Source organism: Myxocyprinus asiaticus, chromosome 28, assembly GCF_019703515.2.
Source record: "Myxocyprinus asiaticus isolate MX2 ecotype Aquarium Trade chromosome 28, UBuf_Myxa_2, whole genome shotgun sequence".
In the NCBI taxonomy this organism is placed as follows: Eukaryota; Metazoa; Chordata; class Actinopteri; order Cypriniformes; family Catostomidae; genus Myxocyprinus; species Myxocyprinus asiaticus.
In genome coordinates this window covers 43,793,035-43,816,483 of record NC_059371.1, presented here as the reverse complement: position 1 = coordinate 43,816,483, position 23,449 = coordinate 43,793,035, and the positions used below count along the sequence as shown (strand labels likewise).

Here is a 23,449-nt window from a genome sequence, read left to right as displayed (position 1 = left end):
CCAGTACAATATGATGCTTTATGGCGTTATCTAAGGCCTCAGCACATCTCAGCCTTCTGCCAACTCTGATTTAGTTGCACCAACTAAAACCCACATAGCACCAAGTGGTAAGGTCATTAAGCTCATGAATCTCAGCTCTCTGGTGCTGACGAAAACTTTAAAATGGCAAGACTCTGATTGGAGCCAGGACAGCACTGTGGTTGAATCTGACCAGAGCACTGTGTGACAAATTGGCAAGGTTAACTCTTTCTTCAAGAGTTTCATCAACTGTGCACCAGTCACAGCAGCACAGAGCTCCAAACAGGGCATGGAAAGCACTATTTTTATGCTACTCTAGAGCATACCATAATGAATGACAGATGGATCTTACCGAGCTAGTCTTCAGTGCACAGGTAAGCAACTGCTCCATATGTACTCTCAGAGGCATTGCTGAACACATGAAGGTCTCTAATGGTTCTGGTCTGGTCTACTGAAGCCAGTACATAAGATCTCGGAAACTGATGTTGAGGAGAAATTGCAGCTCACTTTCCCATACATTCCAAGTCCTGGGGAAGTAGTGTTTCATCCCAGCTGTGCTGCTTGTTCCAGAGTTGCTGAACTAATACTTTGGCCCTTATGGAAGGATATATCCTAAGGGGTCATATTGACTCGCTAACACTTTGTAAATTATTTGCATGGTGGGGGCACCATGGTCTATGGGCCGGTGACACTACATCAGCACATCTTTAGGGCAATTCCAGCTAAGTCCTAATGTGGATTCTTGGACATCCGTCCTCTCATGGGCTAGCCAGAGTTCAAGACCATCTGATCTGGCTTCACTTGGATGGTGACGAATGATGGCTGGCACATTGCTGGCCCATTGTTCAAAGCCACCTTTAGTTAACAGGTCCCTCAGTTTATCAACCAATTGCTTAGATTCCTCTGGTGATGGCAAGGTCTGCAGGCAATTTTCAACTTAGAAGCAGCATTCGATCGACAACCTTATATCCTCATCTTGTTGACTGTGCTCTCTTTCATGTCGCTGCAGGGCAAAGGTAGCACAGCACAGGCTGCAGGTTGTCCCATATGGGAGCACTTGCCCCTCAAAGACATCAGGGGGATCTTCCTTCCTCAGGTCGCGCCAGACAAACTGAAGGAGTTCTCCAGGAAGAAGGCGGACCTGGTAAAACATGCCCTGAATATCAGCGCTGATGGCCACCGCATGCTCACTGAATCAGAGTAAGACCCCAAGCAGTGATGAACCTAAGGTGGGGCCGGGGAGGAGAGACTCATTTAGACTGAGGCCATTGAACTGAAAGGAGCAATCAAACACCACACGATTCTTCTCAATGTGGCGCACCATATGGTGTGGGATAAACCAGGATTCGCCATCTCGGTCCCTTTCTTCTGGACCGAGCTTTCTGATTGCTCCTGACTCTACCAGTTTCTGGATCTCTGCGGGTCTCTTGCTAGCTTTCTCTCTGTACTCCTTAAATATTATTGGACTTGAAGATAATGTTTGCTCGCTGTGACCAGTGATTGACATATATATCATCCAGGCTGGTTAATCAGCCGATATTTGGCCATTTTACAATTATCGGCATTAGTCGAATAGCTGTGTTCACTTGACTGATAAACGTGTTAACTTTCCACTATTTTTGTTTAACTTATTATACTGTGGGTAACCTACCAACTTTTACCTTCATTTTATATTTCTCAGGTTAGGTAAAGTAAGTCAAATCTTGCCTAAATTATAAGCATTTTAAAAATACTTACAACCTGGACAGAAGACTCCTTGTGGTATGTTCTTGCTCACAATCTCAAAATATTAAAAAAATAAAGCCTCGGTAGGCAAATTCCTCGTAATCAATAAAATTCAATTTATTCGTTACATTTTCTTATTTAGCAGTCAAAACATTCAAGGTAAATGCAAAGTAAAAATAAAGTACAAAAGATTTTTCAGTCGAGGGCAATATCAGCAAGGCATCTAGGGTTGGAGATACTGTTCAAGTGAACAATATCTGATGTAATGATCTTTGAATCAGTCTTTTATAGATGTCCTGTCTATCGGTAACTGCCCCATTGGTGATGTAAGCTGTAACTTTAAGTCCGCCTCCAGAAGTCTTTTTAAATAGTCTTCGCTTTGTCTCTGTCGACAAGTTTTCTCCACTGTCATCCACGACGTCCCATCTGCAAAACATTATGCTCTATCTATGGTAATATATATTTCTTTTACTTCTACGTATAATATAATATGACATATATATAAAGTTGGTCTATCTAAATACATGTTTTCCTCTCTAGTCAAATAAAATACTTGTACCGCAAAACAGCCTCGACCTTATGTTTTTGACCTCAACTTCAACTCTGTGCAGCCTTCAGCTTGCACCTTGCTCATTTTCTATCTCTTGGCACTTTCTCCTCTGTCTGACATTTTTTCTGTAAAACACATTCAGACATGTCCTATACACAGCAACAAGTTCACTCTGGTCTTAACTGTATATAATTAATCCATGTTTACCTCATTTAATACATACAAAATAAATGTTATATTCATTGTTTAAATATGTAGCACACTTTACAGATAAAAAGAGTTCACTCAGTTTCATGCATCTCTTGTAAAGAATATTATATTTAATACATTGACTAAATACATGTATCAAAACACATATATAAAATAATTAAACAAGGAGGCAAGGTAATTGCATTTTCTCCATTTTACAAAACACACTTAAGAAATGTTGTGTACTGGTAACCCTTTCTGGACTTCCTTAAGAATGTTATTTCTGTGAAAAGTCCTCCCTGTAACAATCTTTTTCTTATTACTGAAATCTCTTGTCTTAATATGCATATGACAGCCCATACCCTTTTTTTTCTTTTGTTTGTGTGTGCTATGTAATTACCTAATTCATAAACTTGTCTCTATTCTTTGATATTGTTTGTTTTGTATGTAATGTTAAAAATAAAAATAAAACATAAAATAAATTTTGTGTACATGCTGTTGTTTAACTGTATTATATATACCGGCATATATATCGGCCATTGGCCAACCTGCTCTCCTGCTTATTGGTATCGGACATTGAAAAAATTCAAACTCTGTGACTACTTGGGATTTTTTTTTTTTTTACATGTCTATATAAAGTAATTGCAGTGGTGGTTTTCTCCGGTATGAGTTCTCTCGTGTGTTTTCAGGCAATGTGAATGAGTGAAACTCTTTTCACAATATGAGCACTTGTATGGTTTCACTCCGGTATGAATTCTTTCGTGTGTTTTTAGGTGATCTGACCGAGTGAAACTCTTTTCACAGTGCGAGCACTTGTATGGTTTCACTCCGGTATGAATTCTCTCGTGTGTTTTTAGGTGTTCTGACTGAGTGAAACTCTTTTCACAGTGTGAGCATTTGTATGGTTTTTCTCCAGTATGAATTCTCTCATGTGTTTTCAGGCCATGTAACTGAGTGAAACTCTTTTCACAGTGTGAGCACTTGTATGGTTTTTCTCCAGTATGAGTTCTCTCATGTGATTTTAGGTGTTCTGACCGAGTTAAACTCTTTTTACAGTGTGAGCACTTGTATGGTTTTTCTCCAGTATGAGTTCTCTCGTGTGTTTTCAGGTGTTCTGACTGAGTGAAACTCTTTTCACAGTGTGAGCACTTGTATGGTTTCTCTCCAGTATGAGTTCTCTCATGTGTTTTTAGGTGTTCTGACCGAGTGAAACTCTTTTCACAGTGTGAGCACTTGTATGGTTTCTCTCCAGTATGAACTCTCTCATGTGTTTTCAGGCAATGTGAATAAGTGAAACTCTTTTTACAGTGAGAGCACTTGAATGGTTTTTCTCCAGTATGAATTCTCTCATGTGTTTTTAGGTTTTCTGACTGAGTGAAACTCTTTTCACAGTATGAGCACTTGTATGGTTTCTCTCCAGTATGAATTATTTGGTGCCGTTTCAAGCTGTTGGCTGTAATAAAGGTATTTCCACATTCAAAGCATATATGAGCCCCCACACCAGTATGTATTTTCTGGTGCTGTTTAAGATAGGACACATGTGCAAAACTATTTCCACAAAAAGAACACTTGTAAGGCTTCTCATCTGTGTGAGTTTTCAAATGTTTTCTTAGGTATTGTGCCAGAACAAATAATTTTCCACACTTATCACATTCAAATGGCCTTTCTCCAGAGTGACAGCAAAGATGGTCCTTGAGATTGGTTGCATATGCAAAAGTTTTCCCACACTGATGGCACGTGAAAGGTCTCTCTCCAGTGTGAACTCTCATGTGTTTATTAAGATCACTTTTACGTGTGAAACTTTTCCCACACTGATGGCACGTGTATGGTCTCTCTCCAGTGTGAACTCTAATGTGTCTTTTAAGATCGCTTTTACGTGTGAAACTCTTTCCACACTGAGAGCAGGTGAAAGATTCCTTGACTGCTTTTCTTAGATGCTTTTTTGTAGAGAAATTCTTTTCATTCATTGAGCAACTCAAATATTTTTCTCCAGTTATGAAATCATGATGTTTCTCCTCCACTTCATTCAGCTCCTCATGTTCTTCTTTCATTTCCATCAGATCTACAATGAACACAATAAGTTGACAAAAATCAATTCAAGAGGGACAAATTTCAATCAAGTTGAACCCTAATTTAATGGCAGTATACAACAAACGTCCAGTATTTATTTGTGATTTTTGCTGTGCAAAAGGTTTACATTTATACCATCAATTCTGACCGATAAGTTAATTTCATGATTGTAGTCATTTAGATTAATTGTGTCAGTTTAGAGTTGGCGATATGACCAAAATTTAATACATTAACCATACTGTACTGCCTAGTTTAGGATAATCCAGTCAGTGAGTTAAAAACTTCCAAATACTTCCTCATATAATTTTCTCTTTATTTAGAAATTGACAATAGTCCATGTAAACAAACAAACAAAAAACAACACAACTTAATTTTAATTTATTCTTACCATAATGCTAATTTCACATTATGCCACATTTCTGTCTGATATGTTGTTGACCAGTGATTATTACAAACTTTCCTAAATCTTCCCAAAGCAATGCAACAAAAATAATGTATAAGTTAAAAAATACAACAAAAAGAAACACTTGCAGAAAATATCTAAAATTATGTAAACTTCTTGCAGAAAACAAACATTAAATAAATATAAACAAAAAACAATAATGACCGAATCAATGCGGTGCACATCTTTTGGCTTTCATAATATTCTTTTGTGTGCTATAATAACAATTGCGTGTATTACGAATGATTATCGTCGTGCAATAGTTTGCCTATGACATTTTTCCGCTCTGTGTGGGTTTTTGTGAAACAACAGCACAGATGTCGCACCTGTTTTAATAACAAGCACTTCTTCATTTCTTGACTTGTTTGGGAGTTGTCCTGTTCTGTGGAGATATTTAGTCAGCCAGGTTTTTCCTGGGACAAAAATTAGTAGTAGCACGAGAGATCCCACTCTATGCTGTTCTGTAAATATCGAGAATCCTGCTGGACTGCTGAAATCATGCTGAAGCCCCACCCACTGATAGATAAGGCCATGCTGTGCACAACATGTATGTTAGATCCAATATCAACTAAGCTTTTAAAAGAGGTATTCCCTGTAATCTCAGAACCTCTTCTTAATATTATTAACTCCTCGCTATCCTTAGGGCATGTCCCAAGAAACTTTAAAATAGCCGTTATCAAACCACTTATTAAGAAGCCACAACTTGATACTGGAGAACTGGCTAATTATAGACCAATTTCAAATCTCCCATTTATGTCGAAAACACTAGAAAAGTAGTGTCTTCCCAACCATGTTAATTCCTACAGAGAAATAGTACATATGAACATTTTCAGTCAGGATTTAGGCCCCATCACAGTACAGAGACTGCAATTATCAGAGTTACAAATGACTTGCTCCTATCATCTGATCGCGGCTGCATTTCTCTTCTAGTGCTTTTAGATCTTAGTGCCGCCTTCGACACGATAGATCTCGACATTCTCTTGAATAGGCTAGAGAATTATGTTGGCATTTGTGGACTTGCATTAGCATGGTTTAGGTCCTATTTAGCAGAATGCTACCACTTTGTCTATATAAACGAGGAATTGTCAAATGAAACAAAAATATGGAGTGCCACAGGGATCAGTTTTAGGGCCTCTGCTTTTTCCCTTATATATGCTTCGCCTGGGAGATATTATCAGGGATCGTGGAATAAGTTTCCACCGTTATGCCAACGATACCCAACTTTATATTTCTTGGAAACCCAATGACATTTCACAATTCTCCAGATTACCAGTGTATCAATAAATGACCAGCAATTTCCCTGTACTCAATTCTGACAAAACAGAGGTACTACTTATTGGACCAAAAACTTCTAAAAATAAGCCGCTAAAATATCATTTGACTCTCGATGGATGCACTATTACATCGTCTTCAACAGCGAAGAACTTAGGTGTTATATTTGATACCAATCTGTCCTTTGAAAATCTAATTTCCATTGTTTGTAGAACAGCATTCTTCCACCTAAGAAATACTACTAAGTTATGACACATGCTCTCTTTTGCTGATGCCGAAAAACTAATTCATGCATTCATGACCTCAAGACTAGATTATTGTAATGCATTACTGGGAGGATGTCCAGCAAGTTCAATAAATAAACTTCAATAAACTACAAAGCTTTGAATGGTCAAGCTCCACAGTACTTAAGTGACCTTCTACCATGCTATATTCCATCATGTTCATTACGATCGCAAAACTTGGGCCTGTTAATAGATCCTAGAATATCAAAATCCACAACAGGAGGTAGATCCTTTTCCTATATAGCTCCTAAACTATGGAATAGTCTCCCTAACACTGTTCGGGATGCAGACACACTCAATGAGTTTAAGTCTAGACTAAAGACTCATCTATTTAGCCAGGCATATACCTAATTTATCCTTCAACTCACAATTAGGCTGCTTTAGTTAGGTCTGCCAGAACCAGAAACATTGATCATGATCTATATAACTCAGCAAAACACTGAATGACATATATGCTAATATTATTCTATTTGTATCCCTGTCTCAACCTCGGGACTCCTATCCTGAGGTTACCAGAACCGGCCGGATCCAGCTCCATTCCTGCTTGGGTTCGGACTCCACTGCTACGTGTCTCTGAGTGATGAAGACTAAATGCAGCCACTGCCAGCCACACATCACTTCAGTCTATTACGATGGACTTCAGAGGATGAACTGATGCCAACTCCAACCTTAAGACATGGGATAGTTCATATGCCATTGCCTGAACCTTGGATTTAGGATAGACCTCACCGAAATTACTGGCTGGTTGAACTGCGAAGCACCTCACTGATCTCTGCCTGCATCACCTTCGTCTAATGATGGACAACACTCTTAAATTGGAATACATAGACTATCATTTAATTGACAACAAAAGCCTTCATCAGCCAACTAACAAAGGACAATGTATCTATAGCCTAGTTTCCATCCACTTTTCGCGCTATTTTGTTATCGACAAAGTGAAAATGCGTAAAAGAAAAATTGCCGTCTTCTGCCTTTTTCCATTCAAATGGCCTTTTATCGATAAAAATGGTGTGCGTGATGACGTCATGCCTAAAAAAAACTGTTTGTCGCATAAGTTTTGGTTTATTGCAAAAGAAATCTGCCTTTAAGCTGTTTCCATACAGAAATGTATGTTTATCGCTAATTGTGTACCTTTTGCCTCCCAGATGTCCCTAATGTTTTTTCCTCCTAAGTCTTTGTAAAATGGGGAGAGTATTGAGACAATTCATTGAAATTAGCCAACTTACTGTCATTTTAATTTCACAAATAAATGCAATCAGAAGACGAGGAATTGTAATCAAAAGGGAGCTGTTGCCCTTCTGATATTGGTCCTGATGTTGCACCTATCGCAGGTTGCCACTGGTTCCGACCCGAAAGAGAATCGTCATGGCCCTGTTCAAGCTGGCAACCTGCACCAAGTAGTGGGGGAAACTTTCAGACTTAGTATAAGGACCATCCATCGATGTGTATATGCTGTGTGCACAGCTATTAAAGAAAAATTGTTGCGGTGTAATATCAGGGTTTACATGAGATACATTCCTGATATTCAATAGGCTATTTTGAACAATCATCTAAAGTATCGCCATCACAACTACATTATGGCCTGCATATTTGTCCAGCAACTGTTAACGACCAACTGAACTTGATTGTCATCTAAAATTAATTTTAGCGTCATAATGCAATTTACATTTTCTGAAGAAGTCAGCAAATGCGATCCGAGGTAAAGAGGGTTGGATTTAAAATATTTAAACGTTTTAAAATGTTCAAAAGCTCGTTTTCTGAAAGCGAACTCAGCATTGGACAAATAGTTCTGATAGTTTATAGTCTTGAAAAAAGTCTAGAACATTCTGAGAATGTCATTCAGCCGACTTTTTTCATCTACAGTTTGTGTAAACTAAAGGCAAATATATAGGCCTAACAATATTATTTTTTCGTTTGGTACGAAAGCTTTTCTCCTAGTATTGCATATTTATTTTTAATTTAAAACATCTTTGTGCACAGAAATATGTTTTTTTGTATTGTGGGTTAATTCCATGACTGCTGTCTATTATTTTGAATGGTGTGTAAATGCAACTTTAATAAATAAACGGATGGCAACCGCGATTAAATTAATCACAAACAGTTCTCCATGCTCTTGTCGATGTGCGTGATACAATATATTTCTGTTGGCACTCCTGGAAGTGTCATGTTTGCAGCATCGGATCTACATGCCGTTAAGATCAATCCATAATCACGTACAATAAATTGGCTTTCAAGGATGTATACAGTCATCATGATTAACACAGGCTAACAATTGGGGCAAATTCTGTCATGTGACACTACATTTTTGCATTCATGCCAATTTTCTCGACAAAAAGAGTTTCCAAACCAGTTTTTCACGACATTTGAAGTATCGACATAGAGTTTATGCGCTAGAGTGAAACGGAAAAATATTATGTAGACACGGGATAATTTAAATTTCTATCAGCTTTATTTTGATGCGCTAAAACTTTTTTCGCCAAAAATCCTTGGATGGAAACGTAGTTTATGTGAACTTCTGCAGTTAATCCAGGATGAACTTCAAAGACATTAGTCATTAATCTTACAGTTCTTACAAAATCTTTGTTTAAACACTGTTCTTTAAAACATACTTAGTTTACTCATTTTAAACCATGACTTGCACTGCACATAAATAAGTAATATTGGCATTATATTCATGATGTTATTCAGAGGGGAACTGGCCTCCACAGTGAGTCTGGTTTCTCCCAAGGTTATTTTTCTCCATTAACCAACATCTTATGGAGTTTTGTGTTCCTTGCCACAGTCGCCTTCGGCTTGCTCACTGGGGTTATAAATATACTTATTATTTAATTACTTATTTTTATACACAATTCACAATCGTCTTTAATCAAACTACACAATGAAGACTCTAAGACTTTATAAATACTACATTTCTGTTAATGCATGATTTTCTGTAAAGCTGCTTTGAAACAATGTGTGTTGTGAAAGGCGCTATACAAATACAAATGATTTGACATGTTTGGAATAACATGAGGGTCAGTACATGCACCTATTTAAAAGACAACTGAGCATGAAAACTTAAATGAAAACAGCAGCAAACTTTTTAGTTTGACATTTGAGTGATAAAACTGTCTTTCTTGTGTCAAACTCTGACATAATAGTCGATTGTCATGAAAATGTAACAACATTACAGGAAGAAACATACCAGCAGGAATAAAATCATCATCATCACTCTGTTGTTCCTCTGTTGTGTTTTCTTCTTTTATCTCCTCCTGCTTCACTTCAATCTTCACTGGTGTCTGCAGCATCTGCTGTTCATCATCATCTTCATCACTCTGTTCTTCTTCTGCTGTCTTTTCTTCTTTTATCTCCTCCTGCTTCACTTCAATCTTCACTGGTGTCTGCAGCATCTGCTGTTCTCCAGCGTGAATCACATCCACCTGCTCTCTCATGATGAACATCTGAACACAAAAACATCATCATTATAATGGACTGACATTCATCAAACTCAAAAACATTATTATATGATTATACACAAGAACAGCTCTGTTCTAGAAATGATATAAATATAAATGTGTTCTTTGCATTTTATAACAGGCTATATATAAACTCAGCAAAAAAAGAAATGTCCCTTTTTTGGACACTGTATATTAAAGATAATTTTGTCAAAATCCAAATAACTTAACAGATCTTTATTGTAAAGGTTTTAAACCATTTTTTTCCATGCTTGTTCAATGAACCATAAACAATTAATGAACATGCACCTGTGGAACGGTCGTTAAGACACTAACAGCTTACAGACGGTAGGCAATTAAGGTCACAGTTATAAAAACTTAGGACACTAAATAGACCTTTCTACTGACTCTGAAAAACACCAAAAGAAAGTTGCCCAGGGTCCCTGCTCATCTGCGTGAACTTGCCTTAGGCATGCTGCATGGAGGCATGAGGGCTGCAGATGTTGCCAGGGCAATAAATTGCAATTTCAGTACTGAGACATGCCTAAGACAGTGCTACAGGGACACAGGAAGGACAGCTGATCATCCTCGCAGTTGCAGACAACATGTAACAACACCTGCACAGGATCGGTACATCCGAATATCACACCTGCGGGACAGATACAGGATGGCAACAACAACTGCCCGAGTTATACCAGGAATGCATAATCCCTCCATCATGGCTCAGACTGTCCGCAATAGGCTGAGAGAGGCTGGACTGAGGGCTTGTAGGCCTGTTGTAAGGCAGGTCCTTACCAGACATCACCGGCAACAACGTCACCTATGGGCAAAAAAGTGTTCAAGTCGCGGTTTTGTCTCACCAGGGGTGATGGTCGGACTCGCATTTATCGAAGGAATGAGCATTACACCGAGGCCTGTACTCTGGAGCGGGATCGATTTGGAGGTGGAAGGTCCGTCATGGTCTGGGGCGGGGTGTGTCATAGCATCATCGGACTGAGCTTGTTGTCATTACAGGCAATATCAACGCTGTGCGTTACAGGGAAGACATCCTCTTCCCTCATGTGGTACCCTTCCTGCAGGCTCATCCTGACATGACCCTCCAGCATGACAATGCCACCAGCCATACTGCTCGTTCTGTGCGTGATTTCCAGCAAGACAGGAATGTCAGTGTTCTGCCATGGCCAGTGAAGAGCCCGGATCTCAATCATATTGAGCACGTCTGGGACCTGTTGGATCGGAGGATGAGGGCTAGGGCCATTCCCCCCAGAAATGTCCGGGAACTTGCAAGTGCCTTGGTGAAAGAGTAGGGTAACATCTCACAGCAAGAACTGGCAAATCTGGTGCAGTCCATGAGGAGGAGTTGCACTGCAGTACTTAATGCAGCTGGTGGCCACACCAGATACTGACTGTTACTTTTGATTTTGACCCCCCCCCCCCCATCTTTTTTCAAGTGCTGAAATTAGAGAGTCACTTCCAGTGACTTTTATAAATCATGCAAAGTATGAACGGTAGCATGTTTCGTAGTGGAAGCAAGAATAGATGTGTTGCATATTACATCTGGTCTACTCTGTCTAGCAACCCACAAGATTTGACCAATTTTAGACTTCAGCATGTCAGTCTCACAGTTTGTTAGTGGAGCTTTATGTTGAACAGCTCTGACGGGATCCATAACAATGGGCTGAAGACCTTTTATGCAGGTGCTTTGATGTACTCGCACTTCACCATCTCCAAAAGAAATCTCAATTTCAATATAACTGAAGCTGTTGTGCTCTTCACGGCCAACGTGGAAAGCATTTTTCAAGTGTGGGATAACCAATGCGGAAAATGTTTCAGAACCACCCCATAGGAAATCAACTTGAGAAGCAAGAACTTTAATTAGCTCTGCGCCGTCATCCAGCCAGTTCAAGGTCAACCTGTGATACACGATACCACAGCTGCTGCATAGTATCTTTAACTTTGTTGTACCAGTACAAAGAGGCATCTGCCAAGCCATACACACATTTGTTCAACTTCGACAAAGTTCCTTTACACTGTACTTCTGGAGGCGGGTGGATGTTATACATTTATCGTCAGTTCTCTTCTGTGTAGAAAATCTGCTTTGATGTCCATGGAGTTCAGCTGCCATTTCCTCTGACATATCACTGCCATAATAGATTCGATAGATTAGATCATCTGAAGCACAAATATTCTTTTGGAAGGTCATTGATATTTATTTCTTCAAAACCACTTGTAACTTGTCTAGCCTTTGGCACTCCACCATTAGGTGTTTCTTTGACTGAGCACAACCACCTTGTGCTGATGCAATTCTGACTGTCATCTTTCACTTCATTTGCATCAACAAACGTCTCATCTTCAATGATAAACACTTTCATGGTGGTCAATTCTTGGTTCTGTGTTGTCTGGGGAACAATCTGAAGGTCTTGTCTCAGGTCAGCTGACCCAGCAATGCCCATAACAGTCTCAGATTGGGTATATTGTAGATTATACCAGTCTTTGTCTTTTCCTGTAACTTTTCCTGCTTTACCAAGAGTTGTGCAGTCCGTGACTCATCACTTTCTCTTTCTGTGATGGTAATCCTTTGTCCTACTTTCAACCTGAGACTAAGGGTGTGCGATATGTATCGTCTACGATAATATCTTAATTGTTGTTTTTACGATGTGCGAGCTGACGTTATCGAGTATGTCACTCTCTTTGCAAAAACCACTCAAATACACACATTTACATTTATGCATTTGGCAGATGCTTTTATCCAAAGCAACTTACAGTGCCCTTATTACAGGGACAATCCCCCTGGAGCAACCTGGAGTTAAGTGCCTTGCTCAAGGACACGATGGTGGTGGCTGTGGGGATTGAACCAGCAACCTTCTGCTTACCAGTTCAGTGCTTTAGTCCACTACGCCAACACCACTCCACTTTGAGAGTCCATGCATTCACTGCGTGATGTAGCCTATTAGAATGCAGTGTGCTAGTATATGCGTGCATGGTCACCACACCACAAGTTAAGATAGCGTAACTGCCTAAAAAATGCATGACTGAACTTAAAAATTAGTGAACAAACAGCGCCAGGAGACAAAATACAGATACCACCAGCCTTGCAATCTACATCATTAGATTTAATTGCTAGACGTGGATCATCCTCACTTGCATGGAGGTGGTTTGGCTTTGAAAAGACGGATGTTGCTCAAAAGACAGCAATCTGCAAACTATGTTGGAAATTGGTTGCCATTAAAGACAACTCGACAGCTAACTTTTCACCATCTGCGAACTAGCCACCGCACATAATATGAAGAATATGAAAAGCTTCGGGAGTCAGCTGTCCACGACAGGACTTAAGCAGCCAAGGTACCAGCACAAAACACACTCTGCAAACTTTAGCAGAATCATTCTAATTCCAGATTATAATTTTCATGCCCTGTAGTTCAATTATGATGAGTATTTTATTTCCCTTGGATTCATGTGCTGTTTACATTAAGGGAACTGTTGGTTTAAAATGAATTTTTACAAAGTAAATCCTGTAGGCCACTTAGAAATGGTTTACTCATACTTGCACTGTTTGATCACTAATACTTGCACTAGTGATTGCAATGTTTTTGTATTGTTTTTACTTTAATTAAATAAATAAGACCTGTTTTCCTTAAATATGTTGTTTCCATTAATATCATTAGTAAGCAACAATTAATATCCTATTAAAAAGAGCGATCTATTACAATAAGACTTTTACAAACACATTTTTAAGTATGCAAAATATTGTCTACTTATCAGTATTGACAAAATCCCCCAAAATTATCGAGATATAATTTTTTGTCAATATCACACACCCCTACCCGAGACCTTGACTTCTCCCAACCTTTGGCTGTGTTGATGTGTCAAGTTGAACATCATTTTCATCTCATTTGCCTGTCCTTTTTCCACATTTTCAGTTTCACTGTCATTGTCCATTCCAGTCAATACAGTACCCTGCTGGATAATCTGATCCTAAATTACCTGTTTTTTCTCATCATTTTCTACATGCACTGTATGACAACCATCTGCCTTTCGGAGCCTGGAATGGTGGACACAAACATACAGTAAATACCCTCTATGCATCACAATTATCACTGCCCCATCCTGGCCAATGACGACACCTGGACCTTTCCATTCTGTACTGTCTACATGTTTATAGTACACTTTGTCCCCAGTCTCATATTTTCATCTGTGGGCCATACTGTTTACGCAAGGCTCTTCGAATTCTCTCAGAGCATTCAGCCTCTGTGAATGCTTTTATTGCACCATGCAATGCTGAAATGTACTGTCCTTCCCATACGCTTACGCTAGTACATTCCAGAGCAGATGGCTTAACAGTAAGAATCGATGGTAGATTCTGAATTTTTCAAACACAAGTTGATATGGACTGTATCTACGTACATTATGCATACAATTTTTGCCATCAATGCCCAATTTAGGGAAGTTTTCCAGTCACATCTATTGTCATATTTTACTTTCAGCAATATCTCGATGAGGGTCTGACTGTGTTTCTCTTAAAGACCATTACTCCAGGGACTATATGCTGCTGTTGTCTTTACCTCAATGTGTAAATATTCTGCCATATCCCTCATCTCCTCATTGTTAACTCCCCACCATTGTCACTGAACAGTCTTTTGGGTGGACCGTGGATGCTGATCCAGCAATGAATGAAGCTTTTCACAATTTCAATTGCTTTCTTTGTGGTCATACTCCAAGCACTAAAGCATGTGAAATGATCAATAACATGAAGACAGGGGCGGATTCAGGCATGGGTGACATGGGCAGCCACCCGGGGCAGCACGAGGCGCCCACACAAAAAAGTGGGCGCCCTGAAGTCCACCAGCCATCTCATCTCCAACCACCCACAACCCTCATTTTTTTAGCGTTGAATTTTGGATTAAAATTCATTTTAATAACATTAACCTTCCCATTTATAGATAAATGTAATTAAGCAGACCTGCCCAAATCGCTCGAAACACTTTTAATTAAGGGGTCAAAATTAACTCTAACTAAATCACACAAATTTGCTTAGAATAAAATACCCAAATACTTAATGCCCTGTTTGGGCCACTGGAAGGCGCCCTGGGCAGTACACCGTCAGAGCCAAAGCTTTGGATTTACACCAACTGACTCTGTATCCTGAGAACTTAGAAAAGGAATTAATAATTCTTTGGAGGCAAGGCATAGATCTAGTGGGGTCGGTGACGAATAATAAAATATCATTTGTGTAAAGCAAAAGCTTATGCGCCATACCTCCCGCCACCACCCCAGGAAAATAATCTTCCTTTCTTATCACAGCTGCTAATGGTTCCAGGGCAAGACAGAATAATAATGGGGAAAGAGGGCAACCATGACGGGTGCCCCTATCCAGAGTAAAATAATCTGAAATTAATCCATTTGTTTGTACTGCCGCTAACGGGTGTCTATAAAGTAACTTAATCCATCCAATAAAAGTATTCCAGAACCCGTATATTTCCAAAATCTTAAAAAGATAATCCCATTCTACCATATCAAACGCCTTTTCGGTGTCAAGTGAGATGGCAGCGACTGGAGTCTGATCATTCGCCACTGAGCACATAATATTGATGAAACGCCTAATGTTATCAGAAGAGCTGCGGCCCCGAATAAACCCCACCTGATCTATATGTATAAGAGATGTCATAAATTAATTGGTTAGCCAAACTTTTTGACAATATTTTTATGTCTAGCTGTATCAGGGAAATTGGATGGTAACTCTTACACTCGCTTGGATCTTTGTCCTTATTAAGAATCAGACTGATCTGGGCTTGCGTCATGGTTGGTGGAAGCTTTCCATTCTTTAATGATTCCATATAAAATTCTAACAAAACTGGAGCCAGTTCTGTAGCATAAGATCTAAAAAATTTAGCGGCAAAGCCATCTGGCCGCGGAGACTTGAAAGTTACTTGTGGAGGAACACTGTTTTGGTAATTTACAAGAGTTGGGCTTAGACTCTGCTCTTCTGCGCAGATGAGTCTGATGGTTTGAGGAATACCGGTGTAACCTGAGGTTAAACTGGGATGAGATTTCCTAGAATCGGCAGCCTGAGAAGAGGGTACAGGAAGGGGATGGTATCTGGTGGCCTGGGAGGCGGCTCAAGGTAGGGGCAGGGTCCGGCGGCCTAGGAGGAGGGTCCAGGTAGGGGGCGGGGTCTGGCGGACTGGGAAGAGGTTTCAGGTAGGGGGTGAGGTCAGGTGGCCTGGAAGGAGGCTTGAGGACAGGGATGAGGTGAGGCAGGGCAGAGGTGGGCACTGGGAACTGGACAGACTCGTCGACAACTATGAGAATCTGGACAGGAATATTGACAATCTCAGGGAACTGGACAGGCTCAGAGAACTGGACGGACTCATCGACAGCCACAGGGAACTGAACAGGCGGCTCCAGTATGGCAGCGAGGACAGAAGGCTCCAGGACGGGAGCGAGGTGAGGCAACAGGATTATGGCCTCTGTGGCCGAAGGCACTGGCAGTGACAGGGGAACGGCCTCTGCGGCCGAAGGCACTGGCAGTGACAGGGGACTGGCCTCTGCGGCTGAAGGCACTGGCAGTGAGAGGGGAACGACCTCCATGGCTGTGAGCATGGGCAGCGGCCGGGGAACGACCTCTGTGGTCATGAGCACAGGCAGTGAGAGAGGAACGGCTTCCATGGCCGTAGGCACTGGGAGCGGCAGGGGAACAGCCTCCGTGGCCATGGATTCTGGCAGCAGCAGGGGAACGGCCTCCGTGGCCGTGGACGCTGGCAGCAACAGGGGAACAGTCTCCGTGGCCATAAGCGCTGGCAGCGACAAGGAGGATTGAGTCAAAATTGTTTTTTGTGGTATTCAACATTACGCCACAACTGCTGTCTATTGTGCTCGACTTGTATTGAACCCAGAATATTCCTTTAAGACACTCGTAACTTTCAAGCACATCCCTAAGCAGACAAATTGAACTGAGATAGATCGTTGCCCTTGGTGAAAATATATATTATATCTCACATGAAATTGAACTTTAACTTGAACTTTAAAATCCTTCCTGATATAAATTTAAATAAATTTAACACAGTAATTAATACTAGGACACTAATTTGTGCAAAGAGCACTAATGACTTGTTTAGGACTTGAAGCTTAAAGTTGAGGAATTGTGATTTGACTTGGACCTGCCTGTCTTGACATGGGATTTGAATGCAAAGACTTGTGACTTACTTGTGACTTGTAAAACAATGACTTTTTCTCATCTCTGGTAAAAAGGCTACAGCAGTGGTTCTCAACTGGTTTTGCTTTGGGACCCAGATTTTACATTTGAAATCAAGTGGCGACCCACCACAGTAAAAGCGTGACCTGTAAATAATGTATCCTGGGGCGCATAGTTTTGTTCATGGTTTTCTAGTATAAGGGCATGCATCAAGTGACATTATTTTTGTTGACGACGTCAACAGCAAAAGCTACAGAAAGGTTAGTCTCCCCCTTTTAAAAACTGAAGAGCATATTTATTTATATGAGCTCATTATTATCCAATTTGTTTCCTCATTTCAAACAGAACATACATATTACACAGGAGGAAAGTCTCCTCATTACCATTGTTTGGTCAGTGTAGCTACAAGTACACACCTGAGCGCTATAATGTCTAACACCTGTTTCTGACTGCAGTAAGCACTGGGGAGAGCGATAAAAAGGGACCACACCAGAGACAAAAGGAGAGAGAGCTACCAGACAGAAAAAGACTGTTGAATTGTGACTGTGATCTGATGAGTGTTGTGCTGAAAAAGCTATTTTTAGTTTGTTTAATTAAAGTTCTACCTTTGAGTTGAAATCCCAAGTTTCCCGTTTCCTCCTTTCCCACTATACAAACCTCTCACAATTAGTAATAATGATAATAAATAATAGTATTTGTGAAAATATATTAGTCAAAACACATTTTGAAACTTTAACTGCAACTGTTAATGATGATATAAAAATGAGGTCTAAAAGATTCTACCAATAGATTATTTAATCTGAAACTATAACATTGTCAAAATATAAGTTACTTTTACTCATGTAAAATCGTGAAACAATTTTGTAATGGTGATGTGTAATGAAAAAAAAAATGTTTTAGCGCATTGCACAGTGTTGCTCTTTTCCTCAGTGCTGTTTGGCATGTCAGGGCTGCCTACTGTTTAAAGCAGTCTCATTCATTTCCTATGGAGAGTTGCAAGGGGGCTGCTGACCATCTGCGGATTCTGAATCTGATTTGAGCTTTGGATGTGTTAAAATGTTTTAACTTGAGTATGCGACACCCCGACCGTATGTGATGTATTCCAATCAAATCTATGTGTATGAGGTGAGAATTATTAATACTTTTTTGGTCAACTTTCTCATAAACACTTGATAATTGTAAAAATGCATCAATATTGATAAGTAATATATTATTAATATTAATATTGTATTTTTTAATGTTGTCCCCACATGTTCCCTCCAAAAGTATTGGCGGTCATTTGTCCTATATGCATAGCTATTTATTATTTGTATATTTATCTCGGCAAGTATCACCATTTTGTGCATGCGCCTCAATGGGGAAGATATATATGATCGTTTATGTTGCTAATATATGACAAAAAGCTTTTGTAATTACAGTAACTGTGTGATTTAATGTGTGCATTTGTCATTTATTTCTGCACATGCAAAACATACTTATTGAAAAACACATCTATGAATTTCTGCTTCGTATTTGCTGAATTACGGTTTTGTAGCTGTTATTTATCATAACAGTAACAATAAAACAGTATCAAAATAAATAATTCTACAAATAATAACTACTGAAATGAATAATAATCACGTATTTCATTGAATGCATTCATCTGCTCAACAAAATCACTCACAGTAATGTCATTCTGAGGTAAACCTTTGGTAGATTTTCCTTCAATTAATAAAATCTATTGCGTGCAAAATGACAGTTCATCACAACTGCCACTAGGGGGATAAATACGACAATCGTATGCGAATGTTGGAGACAGTGAAAAGGCGGCTTAAGGAGGTTTGACTTAACTTTCTCCGTAAAAGGGCGGTTACACTACACTTCGCACTCCATTCACTCCCATTCTAATGCATCCAAATGCAGCAGAGCGGAAACGCAAGCTAATGCAAAGAAATGTTGTCTATGCTGCATACCAAAGTTCAAGCTTGGTAAACTCTGAACCATGAATTCATACGACGAGAGGACACGCAACCAATAAGAGACTGAAACGTCACATGCTGACCTCTTGGCTCAATTCAAAATATACTTATTTCAAAGCTGCGAGATTTACTGTTGCAGGAAAGTGAGTAGACAAAATATTGTAACATTTTTAATAGTGGTGCACCGATCAGAATATTTGTGGACGATACCGATCTCTGACTTTTTTAAACTAAGATCAGCCGATAACAATTTTTTAAAAAGCGCCTTTTGCCACACTCTTGCAAGTTATACGCTGTATGACCCACACAGTCAATTACGGTAACAATTTACAAAAAGGTTCCATTTGTTAACATTATTTAACAACATTACTGTAGTTAACATGAACTAATGAACTTAATGTTAGTTACAACATATACTAATACATTTTTAAAATCAAAAGTTGTATTAGTAACATTAATGCACTATGAACTAACATAAACTAACAATGAACAATTGTATTTTTATTAACATTGACTTATAAATGCTGTAAAAAAATATATTGTTCATTGTTCATGAAACCTGATGCATTAACTAAAGTTAAAGAAATTAAACCTTTTTATAAAGTATTACCAAAATTACAATAATTGTGTAATGCTAACATTTATTTGTATTGAAAACAGTTATGAATAGTTCTGTTGTCAATATCAAAGGTCATTGTGACATACTGGCAACCAGTAAAACCATGAGAGCATCACACACAGTAGAGATATGTTCAAAAATAAAAAAAGACATCCATTACAAGTTCTAAAACTGCTCCAGTGAGAAATCATTAATATCTATGATTTGTTTATACTGTCTTTGGTGTCTTGTTGTAACACAAATCACTAATTATTAAGCAAATGCGTGAAGACGCGGTGCCGTTATTGAAGGTTAAACAGTTTGTGACAAGGAGGAGGGCGTGGCCAGGCCGTGCACGGCCGGTGCCGAGTCCCCTAATCAGTCGGGAGGGTGATAAAGAAGAGTCGGAGGCGCCAGTTCGAGAGAGAGTCACACGCGGCTGCTGTGTGTGTGCGTGTTTGTGTTTATGTTATGTTTCAGTTCTTTTATGTCATTAAAGTTATGTTGACTGTTCTGCCGGTTCCCGCCTCCTCCTTGCCCATCCTGAACCCGTTACACTGGTGCCGAAACCCGGGAAAGAGGGGGGATGCTCTGTCGTGGAGTCCTCGCCGCTGCCGTCCGCCAGGAAGGGGAGGAGCCGTCACCAGGGGTCGGAGGACTCGCTGCCGTCCACCAAGGGAGGAGCGGCTGTCGTCCGCCAGAGGGCGGAGGAGTGGCTGAGGACCAGGCGATTTTTTTTCTCTCTCTGTCGCTCCCCCTCACTCTTTCCCTCTCCCAGGGATCCAGAGAGGTGGGGAAGACCTGCAGGCAGAAGGATGGCCAAAAGGGCAACACCTCCCCTCCGGGAAGGGAGGGGAGGGGAGTTCGTCATGCCAGAGGTTTCCCTGGCCTGAATCATGTCTGAGAGTTTAAATACGTGAATGCTTAGAATTGCCAACAACTCACCCTCCAAAGGCCACTCTGTCATGCTTCAAGGGCTGAGCAAGCACTCATTCATTAGAGTAGCAGTGTATGTGTGATTCCCCTGCCTGCTGCAAAAAAAATCAGCCCTAAATATAGGCACGATCGGCCGATCACGGATTTAAGACGAAGATCACCGATTTAGATTGGTGGCCGATCAATCGGTGCACCCCTAAATTTTATTATAATATTATTTGTTTTTTGTGATCTATTATTTACTTACATGTTGCCAATTGCAGTTTCTAGGCATGATAATGATTTCTAGCTCGATTACACTTCCTAGTGCTTGACACATGCACAGAGCATTAGATGGTGCTAGGAAGTGTAATCAACGATCGTGTCCCTTTAGAAGACATTAATTTAACCGCTGGACTCGTATGGATGACGTTTATGCTGACTGTCTGTGAGTTTTGGAGCTTCAAAGGTCTGATCACCATCCACTTGCATTTTAAGGACCTACTGAGCCGAGATATTCTTCTATTTGTCTTCAGATGTGTTCTGCAGATAAAGCAAAGTCATACACACCTGGGATGCTATGAGGGTGAGTAAATGATGAGAGAATTTTCATTTTTGGGTGAAGTAACACTTTCTTTTTGCTCCCTCAGAATAAATAAACCATGGTTTTACTTAAGTAAAATTTTAACAAACATGACTTTAGTAACCATGGTAAATCTTTTAAATACCATGGCTAAACAATGGTTTCTGTAGTAAAACAAGGTTACATTTTCATAATGGTTAATTAGATTAATAGATTAATTATGGTAGTAAAACCAGAGGAACCACAAAATTCAAATTTTATGACCATACTTTTTATTGTCCCGTGTTGTTATACAATGGCTTCACGACAAGTATCATGGTTAATATATGGTACTAAACTACTACAAACCATGGCAGGTTTTGTGGTTATGGTTTGTTCAACTATGGGGGGGTTAATCCTCCCTCTCTGTCCTCTTAAGGGGCTCTGTAAGTTTCAAACCTGTATGTTATTCCTTTGTGAAACACCAAAGAAGATATTGCAACAATATTGGATTTCAGTCAACCACTCATTTAAATAGAAAAGAAAGAGGCAATGAAAGAAAATGGTAACTGAGAATGTCAGTCCCTAATGTCCTGCCTTGTATCTCCTTTTATGTTCCAAAGAATAAAAATGTGTAAGGTACAGAACATCATGAGGGTGTGTATATGATGACTGTATTTTAATTCTATGGATGCGCTAACTCTTAAAATCTGTAAAATTGACACTATCTTTAAATGAACCTATAATTTATTATTATACATCCATTTGTGAATGCAACAGGGTAAATGCATTTTTCTATAATTGAATATATATTTCTATAATTGGTTTTTGGTTTTGTGTAAATAAAACAATGAGTGCCTGAATTTGCTGTGTTTAATGAAGAGTAAATATATAGGCTGATTTATTCAATTTTTAGAGCAAGGGATTTTAAAAACAAAAGTAGAAAATATATTGATTGTATAACTCGTTTCACCCAGCTGAAATCAACGTCGTTTCAACATCAGGTAAGCAAACCAATTAGATCGATTTTATGATAGCAGATTGAACGTGACTTAAATAAGCAAAAAGATGTGAAATCAACTATGTCGGTTTGCTATCTGGACAGTAACAAAACAAACTACATCAGACGATAAAGAGCTTCTTTTACAGTCATTAAAACAACAAATTGATTAAAAAAACACCACGCACAGAAAAATAAACATCAAAATAAATACAAATGCCACAAATAATGTAAAACACACCGAAAACGTACCGAACTGAGCATCCAAACTTTGAGATCTTCTTCTTCTTGAATTTTCTGTTGGTTTATAAAACAACTTCTGGTTCATTTCATTGCCTCCTGCTGGACTGGAGTGTTTAAAATATCAACATCCGATTATTCCTGCTGCTGTTGTTCAACTTAAAAATACACTGTACAAGAAAATCTGAAGTGACCAGACTTATTTTCCATTGACATTTCCTAAATGTTTCTATAATTTGAAATCTTTCTCTAATAAAGCAGCACACATTCAGACATCACTGGGAAACCAAAATGTTTAAAAGAATAATTAACTCCAAAATGAAAATTCTGTCATCATTTAATCACCCTCATGCTGTTCCAAAACTGTATGACTTTCTCTCTTCTGTTGAATACAAAAAACACCCTTTTATCATTGGATCACATTTTCATAATATTTGTTAAAAGGAACCTGTCAAGCTCCAAAATGACAAAAAAAAAAAAAAAAGCACTATAAAAGTTGACATAACTAATTGACTTATATTCCCCTCCACCAAAGCTCTGAAATGGACCACAAAAATGTAATATCTAGTGCTTTGCTTATTACTTTATAAATTCATAAGTTTTATAAGGTCCTATAGGTTGCATAGTTTATACAAAATTAGTGGCAGAATTAATACTCTTAGGGTTTTTTTTTTTGGTTTTTTTTTGCTCATGTCAAAGGGTGAGGGGAGACAAAGGGACCCAAACGCAGAGGGAAACAGTTCAAACAGTCTTGTAAATGAGGACAGGTGCACCCAGCACCGGATGCAGTGAGCAGAGTCAAAAGTAATAGCCGCTCAGCGGGCTGAGGAATGAGTGCATTAGTATGAGGAATGCGTGCGTTGTGGAAGTCAGGAGCAATCCGAAGAGAGTCCGTTGAAACTGGTGTGGTGCAAAGCAAAACCCAGGCAAGTATCTCCCTCAACACGCAGGCAGAGCCCAAGGAATCCTCCTCCAAGGGAACTTGGCAACTATACAGGCA

The 23,449-nt window shown here is 39.4% G+C and overlaps 1 protein-coding gene across 1 annotated transcript; it reads right to left on the bottom strand.

Annotated features, from left to right (window-relative positions):
• Positions 1–637: 637 nt before the first annotated feature.
• Positions 638–22,489, bottom strand: LOC127418590 (zinc finger protein 883-like). Its single transcript, XM_051659223.1, has 3 exons — positions 22,451–22,489; positions 9,735–9,990; positions 638–4,544 (listed from the first exon to the last, which is right to left on the bottom strand). The coding sequence occupies exons 2-3, from the start codon at positions 9,988–9,990 to the stop codon at positions 3,112–3,114; spliced, it is 1,689 nt and encodes a 562-aa protein (XP_051515183.1). The 5' UTR covers positions 22,451–22,489; the 3' UTR covers positions 638–3,111.
• Positions 22,490–23,449: the final 960 nt, after the last annotated feature.